The sequence below is a fragment of the Panthera onca genome, chromosome D4 (genome assembly GCF_046562875.1).
Source record: "Panthera onca isolate mPanOnc1 chromosome D4, mPanOnc1 haplotype 2, whole genome shotgun sequence".
Classification (NCBI taxonomy): Eukaryota; Metazoa; Chordata; class Mammalia; order Carnivora; family Felidae; genus Panthera; species Panthera onca.
In genome coordinates this window covers 93,503,086-93,524,722 of record NC_138351.1, presented here as the reverse complement: position 1 = coordinate 93,524,722, position 21,637 = coordinate 93,503,086, and the positions used below count along the sequence as shown (strand labels likewise).

Here is a 21,637-nt window from a genome sequence, read left to right as displayed (position 1 = left end):
ACTGCTGCTGCCCAGCGGAGGTAAAAGCACGGAGCCCCGCAGGGGCTGTCCTCAGGGTCTAGTGCTTTCCACCTCAACTCTGAGTCCCCACATTGCCCCGTGTGACGGTCGAGAGGGGCAGGGGGCACCTGAGCTGTCCCAGCTTTCCAGAGCACGCGGCTGTGCCCAGATCCTGGCAGCCGGTCCAGCGAAGGTCTCCAGGCGGCCAAGGCCCCAGGTGTGGAGGTGATGGGCGGGGGGCCTCCCCACCGTCCCCTGAAGCCACCAAAGCAGGTGCCTTCAGGTCCACACCCCAACCTCACTGCAGGGACTGGGGCACTTGGCCCTGGCGGAGCCTTTCAAGGGGGCTCCGGGACCGTGGCCCCACACTCCCAAGAGCAAGGAGCCAGTGAGTGGGGCTGAGCGGTAAAGAGAGGGCTGTCCCCTCTGGAGGGAAGGCCAGAGCCTGACCCCCTTGTAGGACCCTGGCCCGGAGGCAGCCAGCCCCATGCGACTGGGGATCACCCTTGACTCTCACAGCAGCCAGCCACCGCCCCCTGCTCAGCCAGCCTTCCAGAAGGACAGCAAGGGATAGACGGTGCTGGTACCCGCGTTCAGGCCCTAGTCACAGCTCAATCCCGGGCACTCCTGGGCTGCTCGCTGCTCCCTCTGGGCTGCATTTTCTGGGGCTGCAAACACGGAGGAAATCTCTACCGGCTTCCCGGTGGATTCTCTCTCAGAACCTGACGTGTCGTGTGCTGTCACCCGAGCGCTTCCCGATGCCTGCCCCACGCTAAGGAGCAGGTGCCTGGAGGGTAGGGCCGGATCTCAGGTCAGCACCGGGCACAGCAGGTACTCAGTGGGGACAAGTTGGAAAAGCAGAGACAGGAACCAACAAATGAATTAGGGGGCTCTTGGTGCTCGGGAGACCGGGAGAAGCAGGGCCAGGGGTCAGGCCCCCCCGCAGCCCCCAGCACAGGCTGGAGAGGCTCCCGGACCAAGAAGCAAAGGAGGTGGGAGCGGGTCGGCCATGGCATTGGGGGGAGGCACAGACCCCTCCTCCTCCAGAGGGCCCAGGGCACGAGCCCAGCGGGCCCCCCTCGACACACCTCCCCAGCCACTCAGTCCCGGTTCCCAGCCGCTGTGCCAGGGCCCTGCAGCTCACCCCTGAGCACGCCCCGAGCCAGCCCACACCGTCCGCCCACACCCCTCAGCACGGGCCCTCGGCCAGGCCGGGCTACCAGACAGGGCTCTGCCCCACGCACCCCCCGCTCTGCACCAGCTCCGTGGCCCTGAGCAAGTCTCCTCAGCTGAAACCCAGGGACAAAACCTTTCAGAAGCAAAAGAAAAGGCAGAGGCCTGGGCGGGCAGATGCTCGGACGCGGCGGCCCGGGAGCAGGGCCCTCGACGAAACACGCGGTCAGCCCTCATCCAGGCAAGTATCGGTCACAACCGAGGCGCTGCAGGGGCACGTAGCAAGCAGCTGGGTCCCGAAAGCCTCCAAAAAACTTTAATACTGATACACGGATGCTCTCCACATAGAAAAGGCTCTCTCTACACCCGTAGGACCTCGCCGGAGCATCAGGCAGTGGAGGGGGTCCCCAGCGGACCTCCCCGGCCACCCGACCAGCCAGCCCAGGGCCTGTCCGCGGGCTCGCCCTTACCGCAGCTTCGCGTGGTCCGGGGCGTGAGCAAGCCGGCCCCTCTGGCCGACGGCATCTCCAGCCGCAGGGAGTCGCAGGTGGGGTCCAGCATGGCTGTCACCCCGAGTGAGCTGGGGACACGCAAACACACACGTGAGCAGAGTCGGGCAAGGACCGATCCATGAGGTATGAGGCCGCTGGGGTCTGGGGGGCAGGGACCCGGGTTCCCTCGGCCTGAACAAAGCGGCTCTCAGACCCACAGTGACCAGGGCCGAAGCCAAGGGCCAGAGGCCTAAGGGGGTAGGGGGATGGGCCCGTGCCTGGAGGACCAGGGGGGCAGCAGTGGACCCACGGATCCACGCCAGCAGCGTCCCCCAGCTTGAAGTGGCAGCCTGGGGCTCCGCACCGGAACCCAGGGGACCAGCAGCCCTCAGGAGCTCGGACGGCTGGGGCCCAGCTGCCATCATCACCGCTCGGCACCCTGGATGGGACCAGAACGCCCTTTGCCTGGAAGCCCGTGCCTGCTCTGGGCCGGCTCCCACCCCGGGCCCTACGGGGCGAGACGGCCACTCTGGGAATGAGGGACACGGGCCTGTTCTTCGCCTCCGTCGTTCCCTCTGCCGCCTGCTAAGGGGCTGTGTCCACCGGGCCCGGAGTGGAGCAGGGCGGACAACCAGCCCTAACCCTCACCACCTCGGGACTGCTCGCGCCCCGAGAGGCTGTCCCGTCCCACAGAGGGAGGCTGAGCCGGCCAGGGGGCCGAGGAGGCGGCGGTCACACGGGCCAGCTAGACTCGGTACCTGCCTGCTGGGAGGGCGAGCTAACCCCCGACCCTGAGGTGGCCTGCGAGGTTCCCTAGGATTGGGAGGGGGTGGGCTTTCCCCGAGACAGCAGGAGCCCAGGAGACGGGGCCTGTGCCAGCGGGGTGCACGGCTCTGCCTCCCTTCACGTTTCTCGTTAGGGTGCGGCTGTCCGTGCCGGCACGGGGACTCCGGACCGCCGGGGTGACTAAGGACACGCTGCAGGCCGTGGAGCGGGGGCGGGGGGCACGTGGCCCTCCAACAGCCACACGTTGCTGGGACGCCCAGCCCCCACCTCTGCAGCCCCGGGCCCTTGCAAGGGAGATGGTGTGGAAGAGGGTCCTGGAGAGAGGAAGCCATGCCCAGGCCCAGGGGCTGAATCCGGAAGCCCCCCCGGGGACGGGGAGTGGGGGCTGCTGCAGGAGCGCGTGCCCATGAGGGGACAGGAGGGACCGGGTCACCGCAGACCCTGCCTCTGTAGGAACGATTCTGCCATTGCAGCATGACTGACAGCGGCCGCACTCCCGAGGTAAAGGATGCGCGGGGCTGGGTGCCAATGAAGCTTTATTTAGGAACACAGGCAGTGGGCCACGTGGCTGTGGCTCGTTGGCCTCTGCCTAGACTTCCCAGGGCAGTGGTTGTCACACTTCGGTGTGCAGCACGTCCCCAGCAGGACTGAGCCCTGGGCCCAGCCTAGTGTACCGGGTTCAGGAGGGCGGGGCGTGGGCCGGGACTCGGCGTTTCCAACGAGTTCTCAGGGAACAGAACGAGAACCGCTCGACTAGGGAAGGGGCTTAATGGGAGAACCCTGGGCTCTTGCGTCCAGCCCTGCGTCTGAGTTTTGGCTTGCCCTCCCATGAGCCATGGGATCCTGGCAAAGTCACCTCTCTGGGCCTCAGTTTTCCGGTCTGTGCAGCGGGAACGGGAATCCATCTCACAGGATCCTGAAAGTGCTGCCCGAGGTGCAGGGAAGCCTGCGGGTAGCGGTCGGCACACAGCTGGGGCAGGCACCCCACCACCCTTCCTTCCGGAGACGCCGGGATGGACGGGCCCTCGGAGGGCAGGAGTGGGTGCTGGCGATGGGCTGGGGCCCCGGCCAGCACCGAGCCCCACGGTCCCAGCGGAGAGAGGACGGCGGTGTGGGTGGCGGTCCCTCCCCAACTCAGGCACTCAAAAGCTGGCCTGAGAGGCAGCGGGATGGGCCGGGCCCCGGATCTGGAGAACTTGGGGGCCAGAAGCTGGACGGGGGCCTCGACCTTCATCCTCGGACCCCACCAGAGAGACGCCAGCAGGGCGGCAGGTGCTATTTCAGAAGGGCCGGCCAGGCGGCTTTTCTGGACGCACTGAGGGGCCGGCAAGCCCCTGGGCCCTGATCCCACACAGCAAGGCCGCTGAGTCGTCCAGGGCACAACTCTGCACAGCCCGATCGGGGTGGGTGCGGGGGGACGGGGAGGACGCGGGGCCCAGGGGTGGGGGTGCGCTGGGTGGGAATGCCCTGCAGGGCCCCGCTGGCCGTCCAGCAGCGGGACAGGCAGATGTGGGGCGTCCGCCTTGGAGCCCGGGGCACCGATGGTTCACGTCTGACAATTTTCCCATCCCTTGCCTCTCCCCTAGGTCTGGGCGGCGGGCAGCTGGCCAAGAACCAGAAGTCCAGCCCAATGCTGCCCCCTACTGGCAGTAATCATTCAGGTCCACCGACTGGACGGAGGCTGGGCAGCCGGCGGCGGGGGTGGGGGTGGGGGGGGTGGCTGGGTGGTCCTGAGAACTTAGACACGGGACACAGGACCTGAGTGGGAAGATACCCGCACACGACCAGCCCCCCAGTCACCAAGGAAAGTGTGGCCTATAGTGTCCACTGGGCCCGAAGCCAGTGCAGAGGTGTGTGGGGAGGGGGTGCGTCCCGGGGGCTGCCCACCCATCAGCGGGGGCCTTGGGTCAGGGGCCCAGTGCCCACAGCCCAGCCAGAGAGGGGTCTCTGGGCCCTCCCCCCGGCCCTGGCCAGCACCAGAGCCAGCAGGCCCTGACCCAGGTCCGGGGGCTTCTCACGGTGGGGTCAGGAGTGTGTCACCACCCCCGTTGCCAGCCCAGCTGCACCCAGACCGCTGTGCACCCCTGTGCACGGGCTGTGCACGGCCAGCAGCTCGCGGCTGGGCCAGGGCGCGTGGAGGGCGCAGGCTCACCTCCCGATGAAGGGGCGGAGGGCCTGGAAGGAGTCCGTGTTTCTCGCCAGCCTGTTGTCCGGCTCCAAACATCCGTCCTCCGTGAGACCTTGGGGGACACGGACACCAGGCTCATTCCCCGGAAGGAGGAGCTGCCGGCGGTTGGGGACCGAGCGGGGACACCCCCGGCCCGTGTCAGGAGGGGCCCGGCGGGCCTTGTCTGCTTTCTTGCCCCTCTCTGGAGGCGGGGGGGGGGGGGGGGTATGGGCACACAAGCCTCAGGGCCAGGCCTCACCCCTCCACCCACCAGGACCAAGCCGTGGACAAGGCCACAGCCGGTGGAACTTGAGCCTGTGGCCGGGCTCCACCAGGACCGCCCCTACGTCCCTTCGAGCGGCCTACACACCCGCCGTGGTATCGTCATCGGCCTCTTCCCTTGAGGGAGAGAGTGGGGCCACTGCTGGGGCTGGTGGCCGCCTACCTCGGGGCTGGCTGTCGCGGGGGGCCCCCGGGCTCACGCTGTGCCACCGCTCCCAGTCAGGGCTCCAGGACGGCGTCCCGCTGTCCGGGAAGCAGGTGGGTGAGGCCGGCGGCCTGGCCTGCGTGTCCGCCCGGTCCCAGGGTGTCCCTCCGCCCCGACGGGGCACTAACGCTCCGGAGTGGACGGGGGCTGTGGGCGTGGGGGCCGCAGCCATTCCGCTGAGGTATGAGGGCGACGGGTCGGAGACCGGGTCCCCAGGAGGGTCCAGGGCCTCCGACTTGTGCAGCTTGGCCGTCAGGATGTCGATCCGTTGCTTCAGGATGTTGGCCATGGTCTCCAGAGCCTGTAGCCGGGCCTGCTTGTAGCGGAAGTGCAGGGGCCCCGATGTGCCCAGGCGCTCACTCTCCTCGGGGTCTAGGTAGATGCACACCCCTGGACGCGGGCCCTGGGTGGCGAGGTCCTGGAGCTTCAGGGGACCCGGGGAGGAGCGGGCGGACATCAGCGTGGGGCCGCCTGTCCCCAGCGTCTCAGTGCGGTTCAGGGCTCTGTTCAGACACAGGCAGAAGCTGCAGGGAGAGAGGGTGGAGGGGGTCAGGTCTGGCGCCTGCGGCCTCGGCAGCGAGTTCAAAACGTGTAGGAGGCGGGATGAGCGTCTGTGACAATGGCGTCCATTCACGGTGACAGTTTATGGCTCGGAGGGCTGGCTCCGGGGCACGTCTATACAGCAAGGGACCACCCCCGGCCGTGAGGGAGACCCAGCAGTGATTTCTGGAGTTTCACACCAGAGCAGAGGCACCAAAAGAAAAAACGGATCAAAGTCCTTCAAAACGTATGACTCATGTGCACCAAGGGCACAATCGTGAGTGAGAAGGTGACCTACAGAATGGGACAAAGTTATTACAACCCACACGTCCCATGAGGGTCAGAACCCAGAGCATATAAGGGACACCTGCCATTCAACAGCTACAGCGCACAAAGAATTTGAGGGGATGTTTCTCCAAAGAGCCAACAAACACACGAAAAAGAGGCCGAACGTCGCGGGTGATCAGGGAGATGCAAATCCAGATCGCAGTAAGATACCCCTTCACAGCGGTCAGGGTGCCTACGACTTAACAATAAATAAAAGGGGCACCTGGGTGGTTCGGTCAGGTGAGCGTCTGATTCTTGATTTCGGCTCAGGTCATGATCGAGCCCCACACTGGACTCTACGTTAAGCGCGGAGCCTGCCTGAGATTCTCCCTCTCCCTGTCTCTCTGCCCCTCTCCCCCACTCGCTCCCTCTCTCTCTCTCTCTCTCTCTCTCAAAAAAAAAAAAAATTAACTAAATAAAAATAAATTAATTAAAATTAAAAATAACCAGTGTTGACAGGATGTGAAGAGATCGGAAGCATTCCATAAAAAGGAAATCGGGACACCGGCCGCAACGTGGATGCACCTGAGAACACCGTGCTCCGTGAGCTGTGCCCTGCACAGAAGGACCAGTCCTGAAGGATCCACTCCCAGGAGGCTCTAGATAGATCAGATCCACGGGCACAGAGAGAGGAGGTGGGGGGGGGGGGGGTCGGGGAGGGTCCGTGTGTAATGGGACAGAGTCCAGTCTGGGAAGGTGGACACGTTCTGGGGACAGACGGAGGGGACGGCTGCATGACAGCGTGAATGTGCCTAAAGACAGTAAATCTACATTGTGTGTATTTCCCCACAACTTCTTTAAAACGTGGAGGGGGAGAAAGAACACAAGAAAGCAAGATGAAGGGCCCACACTCCCGCTGTCCGGGGGACCGACCCGCGGGCATCACGTCAAGGCGGCCAGGAGCCCTCGGCCGGCCTTTCCGCGGAGGACGGGGGCTGCCCTGGGCAGTGGCTGGTTTCTCCGTCGGGACGCAGGTGCGGAGTGTGTGAACGTCACTGAGCTGCACAACCTGGGACCCGCATCTTCTTCAGGATGTTCCCAGACGTCAAGTTTAAGAAGCTGAAAACCGCGCAGCCTCCTGGGCCGCTCTGTGGACCTGTAGCCTCCGGGAGCGCCCCAAGCAAAGTGGGGGACGGTCTCCTGACCCCGAGCTTTAAGGTGCCGCCCCGGGGAGGGGCTTTCCGAACAGGTGCCCGGCTCCATTAAAATACACAATAGTGAAAACCAGACGAAAACAGGAGGGAGAAAAACAGAAAAGCAGTTGGCGGGACACAGAGAAACTGGGCCGCTCCGTCGCTGGTGGGGATACAAAACGAGGCAGCCGGTGTGGGAAGCCATCTGGCGGTTTCTCGAAAAGTTAAACACCGAGTTTCCAAATAAAGTTGCCTGGCAATTCCACTCCCAGGCGTGTAACAAGGGACACGAGATAGGCATCCAGTGAATTCATTCACAGCGGCACTAACCACAGCAGCCTGGGGGGCGGGGTGGGGGGGAACAGTCCAAACGTCCACCAACTGACCAACGGATAAACCATCTGCGGCCGTCAGGCCACGCAACGGGGTTTGGCCATAACGACGGAATGAAACCCCAATGCGCGCGACAACACGGACGTGCCCAGAAAGCACGCTCCAAGAGAGAAGCGGCCTCCCAGCGGCCACGCCCCGCCAGACTCCAGTGACGTGAATCTGTAGAGGGGGGAGCAGACTGGGGCGGCGGGGGGCCGCGGGGAGGCACCGGAGCCATGCCGACGGGTACGGGGTTCCCTTTCGGGGTGAGGCGATGTTGTGTGCGCAGAGAGAGGTGGCGGTCACACGACACTGGGGAGGTGCCCAATGCCCCCCCCCCCCCACCGCCATCGTGTGCCCTCAATGGCTCACTCTTTAAGGGGCTGTGGAACCCGGGACAGCCCTGTTCACCAGCTCTGGGCAGAGGAAGCCGCCTCTGCCTGGAGGAGCCCCCCCCCCCAGGAACTGCAGCCCCCCCCCCCCCCCCCGCCTACCCACCTGCCCGGGGCCTCCTGGTCCCCCAGCACCATGCCGGAGGTCACCTTGCTCCACTCCAGCACAGGCGACCCCAGGCTCCCAGAGGCTTCCAGGCCCTAAAGCAGAGGAGAACACGGTCAGAGCCCACCTCGGACAAAAGACCCTGAGACCCTGTCCCTTAGTCCCAGAGCTAAGGGTCTCAGGCTGGAGCCCTCGGGGGGCCCCCTGTCTAGGGGCTGGGACAGAGGCAGTGGGGTCCCTCAGAGCGCCACCATACCCAGGGAGGCAGGCACTTGGGGACGTCAGAAACTCAGCACCGCGTCCTCACCGGCAGGCTGCGCGTACCTTGGACTGTGCACAATGCGGAAAAAAGGTCACGATGCCGGGGGTCGTGTGTGACACCACAGGGACGGCTTTGCCGAGGACGGCCTCCCTCTGCTTCCTGTACACATCCTGCAGCCTCTGGTTTTTCAGCTCGAGCGCCCGCAGGGCCGAGGCCTTCTCCTCCAGGGCCTGTCGCCTCCGGGCCAGCGTCTTCTGGCGCATGAACTCCCGCAGGGACTCAGAGCTGTAGGGGTGACCCAGGACCCCCCGGGGCTTCGGGCAGGGTGGCGGCACCCTCACCTCGTTCTCCTTCCCAGGGGCGTTCCTGGGGGCCCCGGGGGCCGGCCTCATCCAGGCTCGCTTTGGCTCCGAGGGAGGCGGGAGCGAGCCTCGGCCCCTGCATGGGGTGCCCTTGCTGTGCAGGAAGGAGGCGCTCCACGGCCGCTGGGCCGCTGGGCTCCACGGGCTTTGGGCAGAGCTCTCCCAGTCTTCATGAGCAGCCCAGGTCCTCTGGGGCCGGGAGGGCTGCCCGGCCGAGGCGCTCCAGGGCCGCTGAGGGAAGGAGGTCAGCCTTTCAGGGGGGCTCCCAGGCCTCTGGAAGGAGGGGTTCCGTCCTCGGGCCGCCCAGGTCATCTGGGGACAGGACTCCCACCCAGCCAAGCTGCTCCAGCGATGCCCCGTGGGGAAGCTGCCAGCCCTCTCTAAGGCCTGAGGACTCTTCGAGAAGGAGCCCCGAACATCTGGGGTGCTCCAGGGGCCCTGCTGCCTCCTCTCTGCCAGGTTCTGCAGCCACAACTTTGACCGCCCCAGCTCTGGCCCTCCCCTGGGGCGGTGGCTCCGGGCCAACTCCAGCCCGGCCTGGATTTGCTGGCGGAGGTCTCTAAGGACAGCCATGGCATTCTGGATGGTCACAGGCTGCTCGCAGGAGGACAGGTTGGGCGTATTGGTGGACACCTGCAGGCCGCCGCGGACAGAGGCTGGACCGGGCATCCGGGGACGGGCAGGGGAGTTCTCAGCAGCTCCAACTTTCTTGCTGTCTCCTGCAAACACAGGTGGTCACGGGTGTCAGGGGCTGCAGGCCCCGGGGGGGGCAGAGCCAGCTCCCCTCCCTCCCCCCAGAAGCACCCCTGGCCCTGCTCCCAGCCCCTCCTGACCCCTGCACACAGCATGGGTTTGCAGAAGCCCTCCAGGTGCACATGCCACATCCTGGTGACTCGAGGCTGTGCCCGGGCACGTGGCGCAGAGCCCCCCACCCCAGACATGGCGAACACAGCGTGATGGGGGTGGCGTGTGTCCGCTGGAGGAGCCCCTGCCCCTCCCACCCTGCCTTCCCCCAGTCGGGAAAGCCTAGCCTCCTGGGAGCCTGAAAGGCGTCTCGCGGGGACAGAAATCCTTTCCTTAGGCTTTCAAACGTAATGGTTTCCCCCAAGTCCTGCCTGATGGCAGGTTTGGAGGGCATCCGACGGGCCACTGGGGAGAGGCCTGCTCCTGTACCTGATGTCCCTCCTTCGCCCTCTGCGCCCACCGCCCACAGGCTACAGCGCAGCAGGAGGAGCCAGAGGCGAGGCACCAGGTACCTAATTCCGCGGTGGGGGCCTGGTCTCTCGAGGGAGCCTCCCTCTGGAGCCTGGGGAGGGCCGGAGGGGGCCCAAGCAGGGCCCTCGCCAGGGCTGGTCCTTTCCTCCAGGCGTAAACACCGACCAACTCAGAATCTTAAACAGAGAAAACGCACACACAGCCGAGCAGCCGGGGCCTTCCGGGGAGGTTGCTGGCCCCGGGCAGTCCCCTGGGACCAATTCACACGCCCCCAGAGGAGCTGGGGTGAGCCTCAGCCACCAGGCAGCGAGAGGCAGGGCTGAGTCCCAGGATGACTTTGGACGGTCACCTGACTTCTCTGACCCTCGGTTAACGGGACAATAAAAGCTGCTCCCCGCGGGAGCAACACAGGCCCAGGTGCGCGGCACGTGCTCAGTAAACACCGGCCTGTAGTGACAAGGACGGCGATAACGGAGAGCCATCAGCACAGGAAGGGCCAGTGGGAGGCTACCGCCACAGTTGACCACTCGCACCGGGCTGCAGCAAACTATTTGCTTTCAAGCCGGTGTGGCTCCGCAGCAAAGGGGCTGGGCACCAACAAGGATGCCCAGGCCAGCACGACGAGGGGTCCCGGAGAGCACGGACAAACACCCCCCGCGTCCCAAACGCAAACGAGGTTTTGTTAACAAATGTTGTCACCTGAGGAACGTCATTTATCAAAGTTCTTCATAATCCCAGAATACTCTCACCAAATGCCAATGCCAGCCCCCACCATCGTTACAAACCCATCCACAAGGGCTGTGGCGGAGGCCAGGAGAGGTGACCCCCGGGGCAGGCAACCAACAGGGTCAGGCCCCTCCCCAACACACGCTTAAGGATCCCTGGCCCAAGGCCCAGACCCAGAGAGAGAGAGAGAGGCAAGCCTGAACCGACGGCTGCAGGAAGGGGAAAGGGCCACGCCAAGCCACGCCCTCCCTAGGCCACGCCCCGAAAGCTTGCCCTCTGTAAAGCCACGCCCCTTCAGGACCCGAAGCCAAGGCCACGCCTTCCACAAACCACACCCCTCCAGGTAGGGCCCCTGAGGCCACGCCCCCACAAACCACACCCCTCCAGGAAGGGCCCCTGAGGCCACGCCCCCCACGCCAGGGCCCGGGAACACCGGAGGTTAAAGCGTGGTCTCGGGAGTCCCAGACCGGGTTTAAATTCTGGCTCTGCTGATTACTAGCTATGGGCTTCGGGCGAGTGACTCTCCTCGGTTTCCCCACAAGACCACAGGCATGAAACGGGGTGGGCCAGGAAGGGACAGGGTTCCGCTGGCAGAGACAAAGGCCGGGGCTGAGGCCGGCACTGCCCAGGTGGCTGCACCTGGGTGTTGGATGGTACCGAGGGAGGAGGGGGGGCTCCCCAGCAAGGCTTCTGCGTCCTGGCCCCTGTCGCTGCTGACCTGCACAAAGTCATCGCTCCTCCCTGCCACTGTGCAGGCCCTGCTCTGGCGAGGGGGCTGCCCGCTGGCCGGGACCCTCCCCACAGGCCCCTCCATCACTGGCCGCTCATCCCCCATTAGCCCGCCAGAGGGGTCCGGGTCAATAAATGGGTCCTGATGGGCACATTTTTTCTTCCGCTGAGCAGTTTAATGGCAATTAATTTTTTTACGAGAGGATTTTTAATCTGTGGAAATGGATGAAGTCCCCAAGTGCCCTGTCAAAGTTCCAGGGCCGACTTAATCTATGATAAAAAATGCAAAGTGAGGCGGTATAATCTGAAATTAAATATAGGGCTTCATTTTCCTTCAGCCCGGATGGATGAATATTTTATAACTATTGTGATTTAATTTTTTGTTAACTACAGCAAATTTCTAATTCATCCAATTCCCAAGTCCTGCGGCTCTGACCTCTGAACCCAAGCTCATCTCTCCTTAGCCCAGCTGTGACTTGGTCACTGACAGAAACTAATGGTCAGCTCCGACAGGGTGACACGGTGGTTACGATGATGGATGCAGCCAGTGGCATGCCCTTTGACCCAGTGTCAGACAGCAAGCAGGTCATTTTTCAAGCGAGCCATTAAAATAAAACAAACCAAAAAGCTGAGGGGGGGGGGGAGACAACGATGCAGAAAACTATTGTATTTTGTGCCTTTTCAGTGAGCCTTCCGGAACCTTCTCTGTGGCTCCCAGCATCCCTCACTGTCAGGTTCGAGTGGAGGTTTTCCCTGCTGTCTGGTCACCTCTTACCCTGCTGAATAGACGTGTCTGCCCCCATGGCTGCCCGCCTCCCTCGAGGGTCCCCGAAGCCAATGGCGGAGGAGGGACATGTTCATTCGTCCGGCGGCAACCCGTGCTCTCCCAGAGTGGAGGCGGCAGGTCTGATGGCGCGGAGCAGAAAGGTGGCCAGAGCACCCGCCCCTGGCTCTCTCAGGTGAGCAGCACAGGCCTGGAGCCAGCACACCAGTGCAGCCCTGGGCAGGCTGTTGAACCTCGCCGAGCCTCAGTGTCCCCGTCTACAGAGCGGGAGCAAGCCCGTCTACCCCAGGGGAGTGCCGTGGGGGTCCCTGAGCTGATGTCCAGAGAGCTCGAGGCACACAGAGCCAGCGCTGAGCGCCGCCACTCCACGCTGCCCGCCAGGAACAGTCAAGCCCCAGGGGAACACCGCCTCCCTCGTCCCACACACACCAAAGTGGCCCCTTCTGGGGCGGGCAGATCCGCCACGAGGGCAGGGGCACAGACCGACCCAGCCTGGGCAGCTGGGTCCCTGCTGGATGTCCACGCCCCAAACCCCCACCTCTGGGGGCCCCAGGGTGTGACCTCAGGCCTGCCACCACCACCAGCTTTTCCTCTGACTCTCCTGGGATGTGATCGGCCGAAGCGCACCCCTGCCTGATGGCCCCAAGTCCCCAGAGGGCTGGGAGACAGTGGGCACTATCTAAGGCCTTTCCTATCACCGAGTGCTCTGGGGGAAGGCAGGTGTTCCGGGCTTGCTGTCTGGATTCCAATCCCAGGCCGGGTGCCTAGGGAGACCTCTCCCTCCAGCAGCCCCCGCCGCTCACGAGTGATGCCTCGGAGCACAGACTGTGAATGCACGTCCAATCGCGGAGAGCGGCTCCGTGTCCCTACAGACTCTCTTGGTCTAGGGGTGCTGGAAGGACAGTCCACGGCACGGGGGGTGGTGGACTCCCGCTTCCTCACGGCGGACGACCCCTGTGCCGGCGGGGACCACGCGGCGCCCGGTGACGCCCAGGCGGGGTCTACACTCACCTGAGATGCGGACGCCAGTGCCGCCCCTCCTTCACGCGTGGCAGACCCTCCACTCGAGCTCGGCCCCTGCCCGTCCCAGGCCCCCGTGCACGCAGCGCCCCAGGCCCCCGGGGCGCCCGTCCATCCGCAGCACTGGAACCAGAAGCCGCGTGCTCACCTAGCGAGCCGGGTCACAGCCTTTTACCCCAGGCCTTGCCGGGGCCCCAAACAGGCAAACCTTACCTGTGTCTTTGGCATCTCTTCTAGAGGTGGGCGACTGGGGGGCTCTCTCCCTCACGCAAGGACGACTTTTCATTCTTTTGGTTTTCTCCCGTGGAGCTTCAGGGAGAGGAGAGGAGGAGGGAAGGCGGGGAGGGTGAGCAGTGACGGCCACACGGCCGGCCACGCTGGCGGCCCCCTGCCCCTACAGAGCCACGCGCCCGTCCTGCCTGCTCCCGGGGACTGTGAGTGTGGGGCCAGAGGGGCACACGTGGCCGTCCGCCTCTTAGTGGTCTGCACGGGCCCCCCCTTCACGCCCCGACTGGTCACAAATGCCCAGGTGCCCAGGGCCGCGAGCCACCGAGGACAGGAACGGCCTCCCGTCTGAGTTGCCCGCAACCATCTCGGTCTGCGGTGCGGCCCTCGTGTTTGGTGACTGAATAGACGGCCGAGTGGGCCGCCGGGGAGAGGCGGCCCAGCAGGGGGACGTGGGGGGAGGGGCTCCGCGTGGTGGGGTCCACCCTGGCGGGACGTGTGAAGACTCAGAGACCGAGGGCGGTGGAGGTTGTCCAAGTCCCCGGGCAAGCACAGCGGCCAGCAGGACCGGGCCAGCTTCCCGAGGGCCAGTGGGGCCCCCTCTCCCCGTGCTGTCTGGCCTGGCTCGTCCCTGTTCACCGCTGGGACGGGGGCCGTGTCCGGGAAGCACCGAGAGGCCGATCAGCCCGCGATGTGTGAGCAGGACCGGGGGCGCTCGGGGAAAGGCTGGCCCGAAGGACTCTCCAGGCCTCCAGGCCTTGGCCGGTCCCTCTGTCCTCGGTGCCCACAACCCGCTGGCAGGAGGGACCTCCAGCACCCAGGCCTGTACAAAAGCACTAATTCTACAGGATCCACTCACAGGAGGCCCTGGAGGAGTCGGAGCCACGGACGCCGAGAGCGGGAGGGTGGGGCTGGGGGAGGGGAAGGTCCACGTGTAACGGGACAGAGTCCAGTCTGGGAAGACGAACACGTTCTGGGGACGGACGGGGAGACGGCTGCACGACAGTGTGAGTGCGCCTGACGCCCCCGAACTGCGTCCTTGAAAGTGGTTACGACGGTAAATCTTGTGTTGTGTGTATCTTACCACAATTAAAAAAGAAAAAAAGGAAAAGACCTCGGCCCTGCCCCACACCTACTTCCGGAGGGTTCTAAAGCTGGGAGGGGGAGATGTGACTATCAAGGACTGGTGACCGATGACACCAGGTGCTGAGTGACCAATGGCCAAGTCCCGTCCTTGCCTGAGGGGCCCCAGTGGCCTCTGTGGGATGGGAACGGACGGGAGAGCTGAGGCCGTAGGGGTCCCGTGGGTGGAGGAGGAGAAAGGCAGGGTGTGATCGCTGTGAGCCACGGCCTGCCTGGGCGTCCGGCTACGGGGAGTTGTCGCAGCCCCCGGCCACGTCAGCCAGAGCTGGGCCCGGCCCCCTTGGCTTTGATCAGCAGGCACCTTGGACCCCACCGGCATCTGTACTCGGCTCATACATCCAGCTGGGGCAGGACACGCACCCAAAAACGCCCCTGTGACAGCTGCCCCGGGGGTCGCAAATCCCATACTGACCAACCTCTCGCCCACCCTCGGTGCCACTATTGCCCCGTGGAAAACCCATCCTGTTCCCCTGCACCGAGGACCCCAGAAGCCTCGGGCGTCCCAGGGCAGCCTGATTTCTGCTCCTGAGGCCCTCCCCCTCCCCCACCCCAGGGCCCCCCCCAAATCTTGCTGGAGTGAGGCTGTCTCTGCACGTGAGGGACGCCCTCCTCCCCCTCGCCATCTGCAAACGGTGCCAGCCTGCACTCCTTCCCCGAGAGGGGCGCCGAGGTTCAGAAGTCCTACCCCCACGGAATGGCGGGCTGAGTCCAGACCCCTGCTCGGCCCTTTCATAAAGGGCTGGGACCCTCTCTAGTGTCCCCATCTGAGTGTGATCAAATAGAGCCGATCGCCTGGTGAGAGAGAAGCTGTATGGTCCAGAACCGTGTGGCCCCGACTGCCGCCTGGGTGTCCAAACGGGCTCACCTGAGGCCTGGCGCTGGGGGACCCTGGAGGGCTCTCGCCCCCGGCCCGGGATGGCCTTGTCTTCCGCTCCACACGGAGCCTCGCTCGGGGTGCCTAAGCCTGGAGAAGATGAGAGGGAGCATCGTGAGACAGGTTCCGCAAAGTTCCAGGAAAAGGTCCCCATCCGGCAGCCGCTCAAAAGGCTTCAAACGCAGCACCTTTGACGGTGGCCCCAGGCCCAAGTACGTCCCACGGGGCCGGATCGGGGTGCGCCAGCCTTCCGGCCTGCCTGCGGGCATCTGGCTTGGAGACTCTGTAGAGGCGCGAGGCGCTGGAGGGCGTCGAGGTGCCCAGAGAGGCACAGCTGGCCTGCCACTGTGCCTGGGCCCGGATCTTGTCCCTGAGCCGTTCCAGTCGTGGGTTGCTCTCTCTCAGCTGCCGCCGGGGCCCCTGCACCTGGGGGGGGCGCTCCTTCCAGGGCCCGGGGAGAGATGTGCAGGACTCGTGGCCCCCGGAGGAGCCGGAAAGGCGGCCTGATGACACTGAGCTGTCCCCATCCCTGGCCTCCTCGCTCTCGGACCACCCCAGGAGGCTGCAGGCCTTCCTCTGGGGGCCTGGCTGCTCGGTGTAGTCGGACCAGGCCACGTGGGGAGCTCCCCGCAGGTCACCTGGCTGCCGGGAGGGCCTGGCCCACCTCAGGGCAGCCATGGCATCATCATCAGCCGCAGATGGACGGAGCCCGGAGTCCCTGGGGAGAGAGAAGCAGACTGGCCGGTCAGGAGTGGGGGGGACACGGCCATGCCGAGCAGAACATCTCACACAGCACAACCCCCCCAGCCCAGCACCCCTCCTGCTCCCTTGTTCTCCTGTCTCAGAAGACCCACCGCCAAGGAAGGTGCAGGGGACCAGTGAAATGCCCCATGCACGGCACTGCTGTGACGTCCCCTCGGACGGCCACCTGGAGCCTTTGAGGCGGGTACCATGATCAGCCCAATTTGCAGATGGGAAAACTGAGGCCCTGGGGAAGGCACCACGATCGGTCCAATTTGCAGATGGGGAAACTGAGGCTCTGGAGAAGGCACGCAGCAGAGGCCCCCAAGTCCTCTGTCCTCATGCTGACCGGGCTGCCCTCCTGGGAAAGGAAGCCCCCACCTGGTCCAGGGGGCGGGCACAGACACTACCTGGGCTTGGCTCTAGCCTTCCTGGCGGCTGGCCTGCCCTGGGCCTCGAGGTTGTCTTTGGGGTGGGGCTGGGTCGTGTCTCCTAGGAGGACCGAGATCGACATGGCCCCAGGGCCGGGCCCAGGGCGGGATCTGGTGAGCCCCCTGGTCACCGCCTGCCCTGAGGTCACAGATGGTGCCTTCACAGGGCAGCCTGCTGGCCTGAGGCCCGACATCCATCCCTGCGCGGGCTGGGCCGGCTGGCCTTCTCCAGTCCCCTGGCCCACGATGGGGACCCTCAGGATACTTGTGGAAACTGAGCAGACATGGTGGGCTGCCGGGCCCTGGGCTGGAATGGCGGGGGGCGGGGGGCTTTCTAACGAGCTGCCTGTTAGCAGGGTGGGAGAGAATTCCGGGTGGCCTGTGACAGCATAATAACCCCACGTCACTCAGCGACAGGGCCGAGGCCTTCAGCTCCTGCTGGGGCGATGGGCAGGGCCCCACCCCCTTCCTCCCAGGGCACCGGAGCCAGTGGCTGCGCGGGCGGTGAGTGAACTGGCCGGGGCCGCGGTCGGGCTGGGCCAGAGTGGGGGCACAGGGAGGGGCTGGGGGCTGCCACAGGCTCGGGACACCCTTTTGCCCACAGGAGCAGCAGCTGAAGACGCCTGAGCCCCGGGAGCCCCGGGCCTGCTTCCTGGGCCCTGCACTCCCAGGGCTGCACCCCAGCCTGGCCCACCTGCAGTGGGCGTCCTGTCACCTCGACGACCCCGGCCGGCGGAGTGGTGGAGAGGGTGTGGACTCTGCAGTCAGCTGGCTCTGAGCTGGGCATGGTCCCCCCGGAGCAGAGCTCCTTCAAATCCCCGCTCCGCCCCCAGCCGGCTGAGTAACCTCGGGCGACCAGAGACCCCACCCTGCCGCTGCCCCCCCAGGTATTGTGAGCAGCTGGTGAGTTCACTCCAGCAGGGGGCGCTGGGTGGGGCGGCCGGGTGGCTGAGCGGGTTACAAAGACTTCGTTTTCAGGTCGCCCCGAGGAAGCAGAAGGCAGAATGGAGGGCCTCCTGCCTGTCCGGGGGAAGCAGAGATGCCTGGACGCGGCTGCCGGAGGGGCAGGGCGGCAGGGCACAGGGCGAGGTCCTGAGGACCCACCCCAGGGACGGGACCAGCCTGCACTGCGGGGTGCTGTCCCTTCTCTCCCGTCTGGCTTCTCCTGAGGTCGGGACGAGGGGCAGAAGGCGCGCATCTCAGGGCACAGAGCCCGCGGGACCCCAGATCCAGACTTTGGCCCCGGGACCCTCGACCACACCTGGCGGCCTAGACCGAGGGCGTGCCTCCGCGTACCTGCGTGGCCAGGTCCCCCTGCCGGTGGCACCGTGGCCACCCTCCTGCTCTGCCGCGTCCGCCTGGTGGGGAGTCCCGCCCTGTCTGGGCCTGCCTGCTCCCCGGTGAGGCCAGGCTACAGCGGGTCCCACCCCTGTGTTCCTTTACGATGTTTGCGAGGGGTCAGTGTCACAGAGGGCTGACCCGGGGTGGCACAGGGGAGCCTGGGGAGGGGGGTGGTGGCGGGACTGGGAACACTGTGGCTTCCCCAGGGCGTGACCACGGTGTCCCCACCACCACCCTTACAGGCTGCACAACCGAGGAGACTCCCAGAGGCAGCTCAGCAGAACCCCCTGCAGCCCTGCCAACGGACCCCGCCGTCACTGCGGCCGTGTCCCCCACCAGGCACTCAGGCTCTCATCACTCTCCCCCGGCATCCCCCCAACTTTCTAGCCCTGATCCCTAAAGGGCAGAGGGAGGGGCTCTCTGGGCAGAAATAGGTCCTAAGCAGTTTTCCTCCTCAGGAAGCAGCTATTTCATAAATACGATGGTGGGGGGGGGGGGCGCGCCTGGGGGGCTCAGGAGGTTAAGTGTCCACCTCCTGTTTTCAGCTCAGGTCACGATCTCACAGTTTGTGGGTTCGAGCCCCACATCAGGCTCTGTGCTGACAGCGCTGAGCCTGCTTGGGATCCTCTCTCTCCCTCTCTCTCTCTTCCCCTCCCCGCCTCTCAAAATAAATACACATAAGTACATGCATACACACGATGAAGCAGTCTGCTTCAACGCCCTAGAGTTCATAAAAGCGAAATCATGAAACGAATGTGTGTGCACGTGAAAATAACCAGCTTCGTCGTTGCTCTGTGAGCGGTGACAAGCCCAGAACTTCCCCCCCGGCCCCCGACCTCCACCCCCCTCCGTGGGTGCCGCACCTCTCCACAGACCTGGTTCACCGCCCAGGCTTCTAGCCCGGCTCCAAATCAGGGGACGTGCGGGCCCCCAGGGCCTCTCCCTGCCCAGGACCCTCCGTGGACCCTGGCACGCACTGCCCCAGCTCCCTCACACCTGCTGGGGTGACCACAAGCGGCCGGGGCCACGAGCAGCAGCGTGGGCACCAGGTACCACAAGGCCACAGCAGAGACCACAGTCTTGCGGCGGGAGGGGGGGGGGTGGGGAGGCACGCCCCACATGGATCAGGCCCCAGCCTCTCCCCTAACCCTGAGCCAAGATGCAGGCCCGGCTGGAGGTTGGCCCCCATTTGGGCCCCGAGGCTCCTTCTGTTGCCACATTCGCTCCCTCCCGACCACCCCTGCCTCCTCCCTCCTCACATCTACCAGTGCCACTCTCTCTGAGCGAGGTCCCCTCTGCCCTCCCCGGGGGGCTGGGGACTGCTCCGGGGGGGGGGGGGGGTGCAGGGGTGGCCTGTGTGCAAATGCTCGTGGCTGTGAGAGCCCCCAGTGTGGGGGGACCCTGGGTGGAGCAGGTGTCCCGCTCCTTGCCGGGCCCGGGGGATCCACCCACAGCACCCGCAGCCCACTGTCCACAGACCACGACACCGCTCTGGGCCAGGCCCCTGCTTCCACAGCCTGGCCGGGCTGCAGGGGTGGGGTGGGCGGCAGCTCGGCTCTGTCGGCCACGCTGTTCTCGTCTCCCCCAGCTCATCCCCAGGGAACCCAGCCCAAAGCACCCCGAGCGGGCTCGGGGACAGATTCGGTGGACCGTGAAGGAGAAAGGCCCAGGCGCCCACGGTCCCTGGGCCCCAGGGTTTCAGACCACATTGGTCTCACCAGCAGCAGCAGCCGGCCCTGCCTGGATTCGGGCATCGGGCCCTCCAGCCACCGGCTCAGACCCGGCCCTGGGGCAGCACTGGTCCCGGCAGCGAACACACCCGAACTGGCCCTGTCCCCTGATTAGAGTCCCCCGGCGCACCAGGCCCTGCCCAGAAGCCACCAAGCAGGGGCCCAGAGAGGGTGGGGTGCAGGGCCTTAGAGGTCCAGACAGAAGCACTCCGGTGGCTGACCCAGGCTCGGGTCACATCTGGGGAAGTGATATGCAGTCAACAAGAGCTGCACAGGCACCCCCTAGCCCCGTGACCCCGGACCCCGACACACAGCACGCGAGCTCGCTGCCCGGGGCTGCAGAGAAGGTAGGCCGGCCTGGGCTGCCAAAGGCTTTCTTGCGTGGGAGTCTGGCCAGGGCGGTGTCCCCCAGCCTCTCCATTCTCAGCCACCGCGTCTCTACCGGCCGCTCCCCAGAGGAGAGCGCCAGGCCCCAGGGTGGCAGACGACAGGGCCAAACAAGGTAACACGAGGCCAAGGTTGGGGAGGGGGGCGCCAGCGGGAAAGCGGGATGCAAGGGCCGGTGGGTGAGGCGGGGCAGAGGGAAATTCCACACGCGGCCAGGCCGGGCCACAGGGTCAAGGAGATAAAACCAAGGTGAGGCTGCCACCCCCCCGCGACCTCTCGACCTCTCGGCTGCACTGCCCAGAAGCCATTTAACCCACCCCCCAGGGGACCCTAGCGCCACCGCCCACTCGCCAAGAGGGACTCACGGCCATACCCACAGAGAGGTCAGCAGGGAGCTCCCCCCCCACCCCCCGGCCCGGCTACCTCCTTGCTCCCCCCGCCCCGCACCCCCACCCTCAGGCCTGGGCGGCCTCGTCCAAGGCCAGAGTCAGCCTGGCCAGCACCCAGCGCTCAGTGCAGCGGCTCCTGAGCCGGCTCCCCTGGGGGCACCCTGCCAGGGGCCGGGCCCTGCCCCCAGCGCGTTCCCCAGGCGACCCGAGGCACCTCCCCACAACCCAAGAGCAAGGCATTGTCACCCTGCCCACAGTCACACAACACAGAGTGGAGACCTGTCCTCCGGGCCACCCCCCCCCCCCCGCAAACAGGGAGGGAGCCGGAACACCAGCGACCCCGGGGAAAGGAGCCCGTGGACACAGACACCCCTCAGGGAGTGAGAGCCACCCTCAAACGGCTCAGAAGGGTCAACTGGGGACCATGGCTTTTGGGGGGCATGGCTGTGGGTCTCCTGCCCGCTGACTCAACTCCTTGATGGGGGTCTTCCAGCAGGACAGGACGGCCTGAGGGGCCCCCTTTGCCCGAGGAGTTAGCTGGACAGGATCCAGGCTGAGCTGGCCTCGTCGTCAGCTGGGCTTGCGGGTGGGACCAAATGCAGAACTGTCCACCAGCCCCACTCAGGGGCTGGTGGCGTATTTATTCCTATTATACAGACGGGGAGACTGAGGGACAGTTCATTAGGTAAGAGTCTAGTGCTGGCCTTACAGCAGCACCTGAAGCCAGAGGCAGGGCTGCCCAGTGGGTAGGGCGGGTGGGCATCAAGCTCCCAGGGGCAGCCTGGCTTTGCCCCTGAGGAGGCCCCAAGCCCTCAGAGGGAGCCCCCACGCCGGAAGACCCCTCCCCAGGAAGGCAGGACGGAAGGAAGGTGGCTCCCAGCACCCAGCCACGTCCATGCCAGGAGGAAAGGCTAACGCCCTCCCCAACCTGCCTGTGCTCCCACCCGCGCCTCCCCCAAGTGCCCGGGACAGGCCGGCTCGGCTCAGGCAGAGCCCCCCCAGGGAACTCACCAGCTGTGGGAGGGCGCCAGGCAGCAGCCGTGGCTCAAAGGCCAGTCGCCGGCGGAGCCAGGCACCGGGACACCGGCACCTGACGTTGCCGTAGAAACCCAAGCGTCCATCCAGGCAGGCTCCTCCTCCAGGCTGGCTTCCCGGAGCCTCGAGGGAACAGCGCCAGGCGCCAGGAGCCTCACCGGCACATCCAGCCCCCACGGGCAGGGGACACACACCTGGGGCGCTCCTACTGGGCCCCGGGCAGTGGGGGCAGCGCGGGAGGCAGGTCTGCACCGGCGGGGAGGCGGGCA

At 65.6% G+C, this 21,637-nt stretch overlaps 1 protein-coding gene across 12 annotated transcripts in view; it reads right to left on the bottom strand.

The window, feature by feature from the left end:
* CCDC187 (coiled-coil domain containing 187) overlaps positions 1-21,437 on the bottom strand; it is a 41,256-nt gene extending 19,819 nt beyond the window's left edge. For 5 of the 12 annotated variants that reach the window (XM_078436206.2, XM_078436209.2, XM_078436211.2 and 2 more), the window contains exons 1-10: positions 16,466-16,802; positions 15,503-16,032; positions 15,306-15,404; positions 13,286-13,381; positions 9,855-9,989; positions 8,299-9,317; positions 7,975-8,069; positions 5,063-5,628; positions 4,603-4,690; positions 1,644-1,753 (exon numbers count right to left, since the gene is read on the bottom strand). In XM_078436206.2, the coding sequence (XP_078292332.2) occupies positions 1,644-1,753; positions 4,603-4,690; positions 5,063-5,628; positions 7,975-8,069; positions 8,299-9,317; positions 9,855-9,989; positions 13,286-13,381; positions 15,306-15,404; positions 15,503-16,032; positions 16,466-16,680 (2,953 nt within the window). In that variant the 5' untranslated portion in view covers positions 16,681-16,802. Of the gene's footprint in view, positions 1-1,643; positions 1,754-4,602; positions 4,691-5,062; positions 5,629-7,974; positions 8,070-8,298; positions 9,318-9,854; positions 9,990-13,285; positions 13,382-15,305; positions 15,405-15,502; positions 16,033-16,168; positions 16,416-16,465; positions 16,803-17,180; positions 17,368-21,344 lie in introns of those variants that run through there. The other 7 variants (XM_078436210.2, XM_078436216.2, XM_078436215.2 and 4 more) reach the window with 7 other exon arrangements.
* Between the last annotated feature and the right edge of the window lie 200 nt (positions 21,438-21,637).